Source organism: Diplotaxodon limnothrissa, linkage group LG15 (genome assembly GCF_057381915.1).
Source record: "Diplotaxodon limnothrissa isolate DT_005_m linkage group LG15, D_limnothrissa_male_GT1.1, whole genome shotgun sequence".
NCBI lineage: Eukaryota > Metazoa > Chordata > Actinopteri > Cichliformes > Cichlidae > Diplotaxodon > Diplotaxodon limnothrissa.
Window position 1 is genome coordinate 41,441,674 of NC_140610.1, and position 12,279 is coordinate 41,453,952.

At 40.6% G+C, this 12,279-nt stretch overlaps 1 protein-coding gene across 2 annotated transcripts; it reads left to right on the forward strand.

The window, feature by feature from the left end:
* Positions 1-430: 430 nt before the first annotated feature.
* LOC146618036 (tetraspanin-33) lies at positions 431-7,252 on the forward strand. Of its 2 annotated transcripts, XM_085372386.1 has the most exons (9): positions 431-452; positions 1,493-1,554; positions 3,495-3,552; positions 4,567-4,691; positions 4,766-4,840; positions 4,915-5,010; positions 5,101-5,229; positions 6,865-7,026; positions 7,112-7,252. In XM_085372386.1, the coding sequence occupies exons 2-9, from the start codon at positions 1,498-1,500 to the stop codon at positions 7,250-7,252; spliced, it is 843 nt and encodes a 280-aa protein (XP_085228512.1). In that variant the 5' UTR covers positions 431-452; positions 1,493-1,497. The 2 variants fall into 2 exon arrangements, with proteins under 2 accessions (XP_085228512.1, XP_085228511.1); XM_085372385.1 differs by lacking the exon at positions 431-452 and having other exon boundaries at positions 1,498-1,554.
* Positions 7,253-12,279: the final 5,027 nt, after the last annotated feature.

The following is a 12,279-nucleotide window of genomic DNA, read 5'->3' on the forward strand; positions in this document are numbered from 1 at the left end:
AAATGTATTAATACATCTTTTTAAAATTAACTTCAGATAATGTTTTCTTACATATGTGTCTGCAATATTGTTGTGATTTGGCGCTATATAAATAAAATTGAATTGAATTCAATATGACTGTATGTGGGAGTTATCATGAGGACAAGTTACTACTGAGGGTAAATCTTTTCCCACATGTGTCCCGTGGCCTTCTCACTGATGTGGGTTCTCATCTCGGCTTGTAGTTCAGAGTTACAGCAGAATCTTTTCTGATGTTTTGCGTGAACATCTGATGAGATCTTTGTGGATTTTCATGCAGCATGTTAGTTTATTGCTTTCACCAAATTTCTTTCTCAAAAAAATTGCAGAACTATGGCTTCCTGTTTGTGTGGACTCTCTGGGACCTCCTGTTCCAGACTGGAGTTCCTTTCGGGTCATACAGGTGAGAAGTGGGAACTTTCTCTTCCTTACAGGCGTGTTGCTGTGGGAGTTCTTAAAAAAAAGACAGAGAAATACATGATTAAAAACACAAATCTGGACAAATATATTTTAAATGAAATCTGGGAGCCCTGTTGTTCTGCACACAGTTTTGTTTGCAAAGCTCACAATGAGCTTTATGAGTAATCATAATTTTATGAACCTTTACTAGCAATACTGTGGCTTTGGGTGATGCATGGGTTTAACTGCTAAGTGTCCAGATGTTCTTGCCAGCATCCATATATGCACAATACCTGTTCATTTGAACTTTGATGAGCCTGTATTTTTTTTTTTAATCCATGACTGTAGAGCAGGGAGGTGTAATTGGAAGGTAGGTGGTTCAAACCCTGGCTGCTCTGGTCAAAGTATCCTAACCCCCCCAAAAAAGCACAGAAAAAGTCCATTTACTATTACATAATCTCTTCAGCCTGTGTCCTGAGTCTGCAGCTGTGTGCCCAAAACACCTCACCTAGCAGGCGTGCAGGGGGCCTTCTAGCTGCTTCTTTTGATATGGATTAGTCCCAGCTCTACTTTGAGTCAGCATCCTGCTCATACCCTCAGCTGCCCATAAAAACCGTGAACAAATAAACCCCATGTTTCCAAAACACAAAATAAAATAAAAAACGTGAACTCTTGATTTTATTTTGCATCTCATGAGCCAGTTGTAACAGAACACACAATGAATGAAGTGAGTGGAGAAAAGTTATTTTAACTAATTTGTTTCCACAGGGAAACCAGCGTGACACAGACGGATGATATGAGCTAGCTCTCCTGCTATGTTTCTTTCTTTGAAATCGCAAAGCTGTGATTCTAGAAGTTCACTGAATTCACAAAAGTTAAAGATTATTTGGAGACATCAAATCATAAACAGAAGGGGCTGTCTCCAAAAAGGTGAGACACAGTGGATGAGATTAGAAAGTGACAGATGTCTCCTCCCTCAGCAGCAGGAATGCCTCAGCAGGCCGACACATGTCCTGCTTTAGTCTCAGTGGATAACAAGCCTCCGACAGTCTGACAGAACAACAGCACTGCTGAGAGGACATGAGAGGATACCGAGGTGTTAAGTACACCTTATTCATCTTCTGCTACTTCTTTTGGGTGAGTCTCTCCCATTTTAAGCAATTTATTGTTTAAAAAAATGTAGCATCATACTTTCATTAGTGCGTGATAGTAGCAAGCCTGTTGCATAATAGTGACTAAATGCCTCAGTTGCACCATAACAGAGGAAGAAGATGAGCTACAAACAGCATTTTAATATTTAATATTAACTCATTTATCCTTCTGATTTTATTTAGATATGTTGGATTTAACAGTGAAGAAAAGCCAGTATCAGAGAAACATGCTCTCTCTCTCTGTTAGTACCCTTACTGCAGCAGTTTGGATCAGCGAGTTTTTAGGGCAGCTTGATAATAATAAACTACAACAATTGTCCAACCTAGAAGTAATAAATCCATCAGCTACTTTTTCAGCGCCACTCTGAGACAGGATGTTTCCATCTTTAAAGATATTTTGCAAATGCAAGAAAGCAGTCCTACACTGTTTAATGTGCAAATATTTAACAAATCCAACATTACTGGAAGCCAAATCAATGCCACCTAAAGTAAGTATCTGGATTCTAAGAGTTTTAGGGCCAGAGTGGCAGCTCCCAGATGGCTAAGCTCCTCATCCTTCCTGTAATGGAAAGGCCAGCCACCCTTTAGAGGACGCTCATTTCCGCTGCTTGTATCCGTGATTTCTTCACCCTTTTCTGGGTGAGGACCATGACCTCAGAGTTGGAGGTTCACCCAGCAGGGAAATTACTGTAGTTTAACTAGCTGGTGTTTGTCATCTGGCTTCATGAATAGAAACTGGGTATCATCTGCATAGCAATACAAATCTATGCTGTGCCTTTAAATGATGCGGATTTCAATCATCAATAATCTCTAGCAGGGGAGGGCTTCTTTCCCATGAAGGCCAGAAAGATGGCGTGTACAGAAAGTAACAAAGGAGGTACTCTGTAAAAATAACCAGTTATTTTTCATATGTCAGGCGTAGAGATGGACATTGCCAGCATGCTAGCAGATATCTGCTACTCAGTGCTAAATGACATACAAATAGTAGAACTTCACTCAACAAAACCGGAGCACACACTTCCTGGTCTGTTATCACAACTGAACACTGTTAGTATTTAGCTGTCAGCTAAAGAAGCCACATCTTAACAGTGCAAACTTTATTATAAGATTAAATTTTTTTTTTTCACAGTTATCCAAGTGGCCTTTAGAGGAACTGCAGGTTTTGATGCTTCCACAATGGCTTCGTTTTTCAGCCCTAGAAGCTGTAGCTTGCTCCCGGGCAGGCTTCCAGAAGCTGGCCAATCAAAATGAAAGTGGGCTCTTAGGGAGGCATTTAAAGAAAGAGGAGGCCAAAACGGGTTGTTTCACAGAGAGGATGAAGTGAGGGGCTGTGTGAAGGGCCAGGATAACAACCACACTGATACACTTTATATTTAAGACGATGTTTTCCAATAAAACCATCTCTGTTCTGTCAAGTATTTTTAGAACAGTTTCAGAGATAATCTCCATTTATACTTACATTCTCACCATACACAAAACGGCATGTATGTGCTGGTAAACAGGAAGCAATAGAAAATACTGCAGAGGAAGAACAATAGCAGAAAGTAAGAGCAGAAATGTGTCTTCTTGGACCGATAGTGAGATGGAACGTAAAGCAGGGGAAACTTTGGACTGGGGCCTGTTTCAAAGTAAACATGGTGGCATACTCGGGAGGCACTGCGAGTGTGACATCCATCGCCAGCAGAAGCCACAACAATGTGAAAACAATATGTCAGTTGAACTGCTCTGGTCTAATCTGTGGGACTGATAAGACCCAATCAGGATGCAAATCTAGGTGTTCATGTCGTCATGTCCAAGTGGGCTTCGTCTCATCCAGGCTAAGCCACAGTCACAGAAATGAAAATGATGTTAATTCCAGTGACAGTAGAGCTAGTTACAGCTGTTCCTCTGTTTTAATGAAATCTGCGTTTCTCTGCCACTTTGCAGGTTGTGAGTGCCATACTTACAGCAGTGGGGATCTATGCTAAGATCGCCAGAGAGAAAGGTGGGTTAGTTTAGTCCACTTTGAATTATTGATTTTTTCCTGGCATTATTAAAAAATGAAAGGAATTTAAGCCTCATTTCTCTGCATTTTGTCTGAATGTTATCTTTATTGTGCACAGTCAAGATTGTATGAAGGTTTGTCTCAGCTTTGTTTTGTCTAATTCTCACATATAGATATCTGGTAGCTATCTCTAGATGAGTCATAGGGTGGGTGGAACCAGGCTACGACCTGGACAGGTTGCCAGTCTACTGCAGGTACAACACAGAGTCTGACAACCATTCACACTCAGATTCATACATGTGGCCAATTTCGAATCACCTTCCATGTTTTGGACTGTGGGAGGAAGTTGATCAAGTTGTCATGGAAACAGTGTGAGAGTGTAACGAGTACAGACCCTACCAGTCTCTTGATATGTAAAATATTAATTACTGATGCCAGGGTTATAAAATCTGTCCACACAGTCACTTTGTGAAGATTCAAACTAATTAAGCAAAGATTTGTTTTATGGATTGTGAAAGTCTCCAAGTCGGTGGTCCTGGAATAACGACTGTATGTATGTCGGGTAATCAAAACAAGGCTTGTTGATCACATTCCTGAGGATGAGCCACAAAGTTATTCAGACATGTTTCAACGTTTACTCGCTCTTGTGTTATCACTGATGTTGAGGTGAATGTTGGCTTGTTCACGAACCTCTGGAAAACAACTGGGATTTAGACCCGGTCAAAGCACTGAGGCAGACTTTGTGAAGGACTTTTCCAGGATTCCCAAAATGACCTTTTGGGTTCCAGGGTCCATTTTGGAATCAGGTTTAAGTCGGGGTAAGTTCTGCTAACAATAGGTAAGCGAGGACATTTAGCCATGTCTTCACTTTTGGAAAGACCTTAAAAGAGATTTTTCAAGGACTTGGGTTTCGGGTCCGTGTTATGATCATCTTTAAGTCAGGATAAGGGTCCTGGAAATCCATTATATCCACAAACATAGAAGTGCAAACATATACTGTGTGTGTGTGTATAGATGTGGTTGACACCCTGACGGTTGATCCCGCTCTACTGTTGATCGTCGTCGGCTCTGTGATGTTCCTCATCACGTTCCTCGGATGTTTCGGGGCGCTGCGTAACACCATCTGCTTGCTGAAGATGGTATGTCAGTGTGCTGGTTTTTATCTTGTTCTGACTCTGGCCGTCTGTTCTAATCAGCTCCTATTTTCCTGCAGTTTGTGGGACTCCTGGTGGCCATTTTACTCTTGCAGATCGCAGCTGCATTCGTGGGATACTTTTTCACTGATACGGTAACAAGACGTCGAGAAATCGTACTAAACCGAAGCAGTAAACAAACCAACGTGACAGTTCTCTTGTTTTTCAGGTGATGGAGAGAACTGAGAGGCTGATGATGAAGGCAATTGAACGATACAGGGAGGACCAAGACCTGGAGAACGCCATTGACTTCATCCAGAAGAAGGTGGAGACGAGTTTTAAGAGTCAGTAATCTTTTTTGTTCTTTCTTTTTTACTGTTGTGATGACTGTGCTTCTGCTTCACTGTGATTGCAGTTCCAGTGCTGTGGAGTTGAAAGCTATAAAAACTGGTCCCGTAACGCCTACTTTGAGTGTTCGGACACCAACCCGAGTCTGGAGGCCTGTGGAGTTCCCTTCTCCTGCTGCATTCGCTTGCAGAACCAGGTCAGAACCAGTCAGTGAGCCAGTCCTGGATGTGTTTGGGATGCCTCAGGTGTACCAAGGCTGTTCCATTCTTTACTTAAGTAGAAATACAGATACTTGTGTTTAAAAAACACTCTAGTAAAAGCTGAAGTACTGAATCTCCTTCTTTACTCAAGTAAAGGTGAAAAAGCTCTGAAATGTTCTCAAAGCAAGAAAGTAAAAAGTAGCTCCTAAGGACAGTTCTAGCATGGATGTTTATGCAAAAGCAACTGAACCCTGCGCTGTATTAATATAATAATAATAAAATAATATTATACATGATAATACAAATGTTCAAATCTAAATTCGGTTATGTAGGACACAAGAGTGACTTCTTCAGTTGCCTCAATAATGGCGTCGTTGTAAATGGTAAGTTTTCCTCTTCATCTAAACAGCTGGGAGCGGCTGTAGTGGCTCCACGTGGGGAAAAGAGTCACAGCTAACAATCATTTCTAATGTGAACTCAGATTTTCTTTGTGTTCAGGCTGTGATCAGCTGACCTGCTGGTCTTTGTGGATTTATAATTGAATTTAACAGGATGTAAGCAGATGTTTCATGAGCTGATTTCCCTTTCCTTCACTAACAGTATGCTGTATTTTGTCTTTACACTAAATCAGCGTAAACGGTTTAACGTCAGAAAATATTTTCACGGACCGGCCTTTAAGGTGTCGCGGATAAATACAACAAAATAAAATGATGCGACCGAGACAAAAACTGTGGTGTTTTGTAAATATAATAATAAATATTAATTCACTGTGTAACTTTATTAGCAGCGTCCTCCTGAAATGCACCAACAACACTGAGAGTAACATCCTCCTCTCTGCCCCTTAATGCACTCTGGTCGCTATGGTAACGCGTAAATATTTCTTTCAAAATAAGACACAACTGCAACACGAGAAAGACCCAGGGAAACCGAGTTAACGATAAAAACCCTGAAAACCATAAATTTCACACCCGAGCCTCGACCCCCGGGCCCGGGGGTTGGGGACCGCTGCACTAAATCATATACAGTTGGTATAACGGTGGAATTCAGTGAATTAATCTAAGCATCATCAGCTTAAATGCAAATGAATCTCTGCTACACTCGACGTGACTCAACACTAGCCATGAGAACGACAGCCACTGTGTTTGTGGGATTTGAAATTATTTGCCACCTAAAGTCGTTCCTCCCTTTATGCTTACTCTTTTCAGTAGCTGCAGATCCTTTAAGGTACACCTTTTAGGTAGCGTCCTTGTGGAGAGCTAGCACTGGAGGCATTCTTAAAAAAGTCAAAGAAGATCACACGAGACACACCTATGGTATCAAATTTAAATGAGCTTTTCAGAAAATTTGACGGTCAGAGGTCAAGTTTTCTGAAAATCTTGTGAATACGATTACTCGAGGACAAAATTGTAAAATTATACCGTAGGTGTGTCTACTCGGAGACTGGGAGGCAGCGATGGCTGTTTCCAGTTCAGCTCACACCCTGTTTGATGGGCAGGATGAAACAAGATGAGCTGAAACTATTGATACAGGTGAACGTTGAATCCATGCACAAATTAACTTCTTGTCCATGCTGGTGTTCAGTGCATCAAAGCCCTTTTTGTGTTACCTTAAGCAGCTTCTTTCTTTTGCAGACTGTACTGAACACCATGTGTGGTTATGGGATGCAGCAGCTGGAGGAGAAACTGGCCCGTCAAGACATATTCACCATCGGCTGCCTGGATAAAATTGTCTGGTGGGCCAAACACAATCTGCTTCTGGTGGCTGGTCTGACTGCCGGCCTGCTGCTGCTCGAGGTAACACTAGTGAACGTTTGGCTGCAAAAAACCCTCTGAAGTCACTGACAGCAGTTTCTGATCTTTGGTGTGTTTCCTTGAGCAGGTCTGCATGATAGCTTTGGCTGCTGTTCAGATCTGCTGGATAAAAAACGTCCTACAGCGACAGGAAAGAAAAGCAGCTCAAAGCAAATCGCAGAGGAAGGAGAGCCTCTGGTTTCCTCCTTTTGCAGAGTTTGATGATTAATAAAACCCTTTGTTGAGAAAGTGGGGGATGCTGTGTTTACACTGTGAATTTATAGGTTTGAGCTGTGGATTTGAGGTTTGTACAGTGGGTGAACGCATCGATGCTGGGCTCCAGGAGGCAGTTGAAATACTACCTCGTGTAAAGCCCTGAAACTCAGTTTTGTCATTTTTATGTAGCGCTCAGTGTTTCTCTTGCTGCCTTTCTACTAAACAGAATTTATAATTCACCAAAAAGATCTGAGTTAGTCAAAACATGACATGAACAGATATGTTTTTTATAATGTGAAAATGTTTCATTATCATATCATGTGCAAGCTGTTCTTTGGTCAGTGAAATAAGTCAGTCAGCCTCGTTCTGTCCAGTGTGAAGGCTTGTAAAGCTTAAAGTAAGCATAGTTAATGCTGTGAAAGCCTAATGTATTTCTAAAGCTATCCAAGTACATTTGTCGCTCAGCCCCACTCTCCTGGCTGACTAATCTCCCCGACCTCCTGATGCCTGCGTTGCATGTTTATCAGCCAGGAGACTGAAGTTTGTGTCCTGTTTGTGGGACCTTCTGCAGCCTTTCATCCCACTTGCTGTTTTGTTTTCAGCCGCCTGCACTAAAAGCTACTCGGTTTGGGCTTGTGACTCTGGATGCAATGTGACCCTTTACACTGAGGAATGACAAACGCCAAAGGACACCTTGTGCATAACTGAAGCACACCTGCTGCTTTAATAAATATTCATCATGCTACAGCCCAGCAATGAGAATGACCTGCATTTGACATGGGAAAAGAATGTGTTGGCTGTTTGGGATCTATAAACAAGAAATGAATGAACATTGAAAGAATATTATGTGCTTACAAAACTAACTAAAGTCTTTATTTTGATCTGTGTTTATTTGGTTTAATTTGCCAATAGATCCGGCCTGGGGAAGCTTTGGTGTAAAGAGACTGCAGAGAATGTGTCTGTGATTGTGTTTGTACTGTTTTATTATGAAACTGTTCTGAACCCTTTATATCCTATAATGTGATAAATAAAATACATATTGTGATAGAAATAGATTAAAAAAAAAAAGAGCTAAATTAACAAAAACTCTAAAAGCTGTGTTTGTCTGCACGTCTGCTATTAGCTGTTCAAACAGACCAACCTCTCCCGTCAGGTTGCCAATCTATTGCTGGACTAACCCAGAGAGACAAACATTCACATCTATGGCCAGTTTAGGACAACCAGTTAACCTAACCCCATGCATGTATCTGGAACTCATGCAGACAAACTCCAAACAGAAAGGCCCCAGCTAACCACTGGATTTAAACACCAGGCCTGTGCAGCTTGCCATCCCACTGCCTTACCTAAGTTTTACCATATTACCATAAATTATTATTGTATGAAAAGGCTGCTGCTGAATGACATCAACTATTTCTAAATACCTGCAGAGATGGCATGCTTACATGCTATTGGGGTGGCTGCAGCTCAGGAGGTAAAGCAAGTCGTTTATTAATTGGTTAGATGGAAAGTACTTACAGTGTAAACTGAACTTTGCTGTTTGCTTTGAGTTTCAACTTAAATATTAACAGAGAGCTCTTGTTTGTGTCTACATTAGGATAAGGGTTGGGTCTCTCAGCAGGGCCAGAGGTGTATATTGTGAAATTATACAACAATACATATCAGGCCATGTTGCAGAGAGAGTAAGCTACTGAAGTACTTTACCAAACCGGAATGAATTATGTGCAATATATTACATTTATGAGTAGAAATTCCAATACTGCTGTGGTTAGTACTCAAACGCTGCTGTGTATCAGTATATTGGTGTTTCCAGATGGTTCTGCGTTTTTCCCTCAGATGGGAGAGTGTGATTGTTGCAGTTTATCTCTAAGATTGAAGCATCCTTGCCTTTAAGTATTAAGCACTGTAGCTGCCTCCACCAGTGTGTGAATGTGAGAGTGAATGAATAGTGGTATTGTAAAGCGCTTTGGGTGCCTTGAAAAGCGCTATATAAATCCAATCCATTATTATTATTATTATTATTATTAAGCACCTCGAGGTGACTGTTGTTGTGAATAAAATGAAGCTGAACTGACGTGAACTGAATTGGACACAAAATACACTCCAGGGCCCTGTGCTACGTACGTCGCTTACTACATCCAAGATCAAATGAAACATCCAAGATCAAATCATCGCGCTAACTCTGAGCTCGCTATTCCGGTTCCCCGAACACACCTGTTGTTGACGATTAGTATAGCTGGATGAAGTAATGTGAGATCACTGGGTGGCCCAACAGGGGCTACGCATCGATAGTAGAAACATTGATCGGCAACCCTTTGATTGGTCGGCGAAAATGTCGAAGGAGCGCGCTCGGTATTTTTCGGCAGCAGAGCAAGAACTCTTGAGTGAGGGATTTCAGGAGTTTCAGAGTTTAATTAAAACGCAAGGGAACACTGCAAAGGCTGCAAAAGCAAGGAGAGAGGGCTGGCAGGAAGTTGCTGACAAATCAAACTCGTAAGTAATTCAATAATAACAATAATAATGGAGTGGATTTATATAGCGCTTTTCAAGGCACCCAAAGCGCTTTACAATGCCACTATTCATTCACTCTCACATTCACACACTGGTGGAGGCAGCTACAGTTGTAGCCACAGCTGCCCTGGGGCAGACTGACAGAAGCCAGGCTGCCATATTGCGCCATCGGCCCCTCTGGCCAACACCAGGCGGTAGGGTAGATTTATCATATCACACCATATTATCCAATATTATATTACATTATATTATATTATAATATGTTATATTATATCCCCTTTCACATTAGAGCCACAACAGGACCCACTAGAACATGGGAACAAGTAAAAGTGAAATATAAGAATATTCTACAGAATGGTAATATTTATCACTTATATTGCTTGTCGTCTCTTGGAAAGAGACCCTGGAATACTCTGTTTGTTTGTTCATAACAGCAACCAAGAAAAGGGCAGAGCAAAAACAAAGACAGGTGGTGGTCCTGCACCCCCTCGTCAACAAGTTGGTTAAGTGAATAATACCCTCACGGGAAAATCGATATCTCTCTATGAGCACACTGTCACGCTGAGCTAAAGGATCCTGTCTGTCCCGCAATATACGCTGAATTCTGAGGACTCTCCTTATCAATCTTGCACCTTCCGCAATGGGTTGCTCGCGTATACGGACAGGACATGGCTGCGACAGACTTCCCAAATCCACCTTCGCTTTTATAGCCGTGGTCTCTCATCTTGATTACACGAAGTAATTTACAATTACTACTCTGAAATATGAATTACATCTGTAATAATCACATACATGTAATAGAATGTTAATAGTTCATTTCCCTTTTTTAGGGAATGACCTGTATGTATCTGTGTGAAATCAATAAATGGATCAGGTGCTGCATTATCTTTAGTTACATTGATGTTATTTATTTATGGTGAAACAGTGGTGGAATATCGCTGTTGCTTTCGTATGAATGACGCGGACATACCTGCGTGGCCGCGATCTAATCCTGTTTACATAAAGTAAACCTGCTCCCCAGCAGGTTTACGCTTACGGCTCTGTTGCTATGACAGCAAGTCCCGGATGGGCTTCGGGGAACCGAACGATCCAGGATCACGCGAAATCGTCAACAATCTCATCCAGCTAACTCACTTAGCGAGGTACGAAGAACGGGCCCCAGAGGCCCCTGGAAACAGGTAGTCATGGCAACAAAGACAAAAACAGTGAAACAAGAAAACAGAGAAGGAAGCTGTGTGAAAAAGCAGGACACTATCCCCTCTTCTTTTTTTTTTTTTTTAGTGAAAAATGTGTATTTTTAAAATCCTGAATAAGCATAATAAACCTGGTGTGAATACATTCTCACATCAGAGCCTCGTACTTTGATTATTTATCTACTTTCAATATTTTTATATTTTCTTTCATTAAAAAAGTTACCACATGTAAAATGATTTTAACTGGTACAAGCAATAAGAATAAAAGTAAATAAAAGTAAAATGTGTGCATTATTCACAGGGTTACATGCAAAACTGTCATTATTTGTACCTTTGTTGTATATGGAGGGTCAGAAGTGGCAAAATGAATTGAAAAAAAAATACATAATTTAATAATTAATTAACTGTGTCAATGATTAATTAAAAATGTAATAAATAAATAATTAATTAAATGTGTCAATAGTTAAATACAATTTGAAATAAATTTTAAAAAGTGTTTTTTAAATGTTTTAAATCAAATGAATGGGCATGTAATTAATTATTGAAATATTTATTCAATTAATCAATTCTAATTTTAATGAATGAATGAAACATTTAATTAATTATTAAATTGAGTATTTAATTAATTCATTTTGTCACTCCTGGCCCTCCACAGTTGTACAGATTAAACATGTTATACAACTGCTGGGGTATAATGACCATCTGAGGTGCTTTTAAAGTCTTTAAAAAATGATTACGATTTTGTAAGAAGCTGATTCTGTTATTAGAACATACTCTTTTATAAATGTTCATTCCTGTTTCATACTTTGTAAAACCTGCACTGACTCTATTCCACACTGGTGTTTCCAACCAAACAATGATCTGATTGGACTGGATTCAGTCCTTCGTGCATTTCAGTCTCTGTTCCTCTAGTGCCCCCTGCAGGCTGCATTGTAAATTCAAAACTTGGACAGCAATCACACCAGTGACCAATCTCGTTATCTTGCTAGAAGTCTCATCCTGAGTTACAGAGTTGCAACAAGGCTTGGCATCTTTTAATTTCATTTAATCATTGCTAAGCTAAAGCCTCTGAACATCAGGTCATTTTACAACGTGCCCATCTGCTCTGAAAGATTTGCATGCTAAGTAAAACTTACAAAGCTAAGAGACCCCCCTGGTAAACCTGCCTAATCCCTGTTGTTCTTCCCAAACTAATTAAGTCTTCATAGTACCTTTAATCTGTGGTGGATTATTAGCTAAGGCACCTGCAGTTGCATGTCGTTGGACGGATTCAGTCCCGTGGCTCTCACACTTGCTTTACTGGATTAATGGCTGCAGTGCTTTGTGCAGGTAAAAATAA

Bases quoted from the DNA above. Each gene is read 5' to 3' on its own strand.
- LOC146618036 (XM_085372386.1), top strand. From the start codon at position 1,498: ATGAGAGGATACCGAGGTGTTAAGTACACCTTATTCATCTTCTGCTAC. The intron at 1,555-3,494 runs GTGAGTCTCTCC...GCCACTTTGCAG, and splicing joins TCTTCTGCTACTTCTTTTGG to GTTGTGAGTGCCATACTTAC. The intron at 5,230-6,864 runs GTCAGAACCAGT...TTTCTTTTGCAG, and splicing joins GCATTCGCTTGCAGAACCAG to ACTGTACTGAACACCATGTG.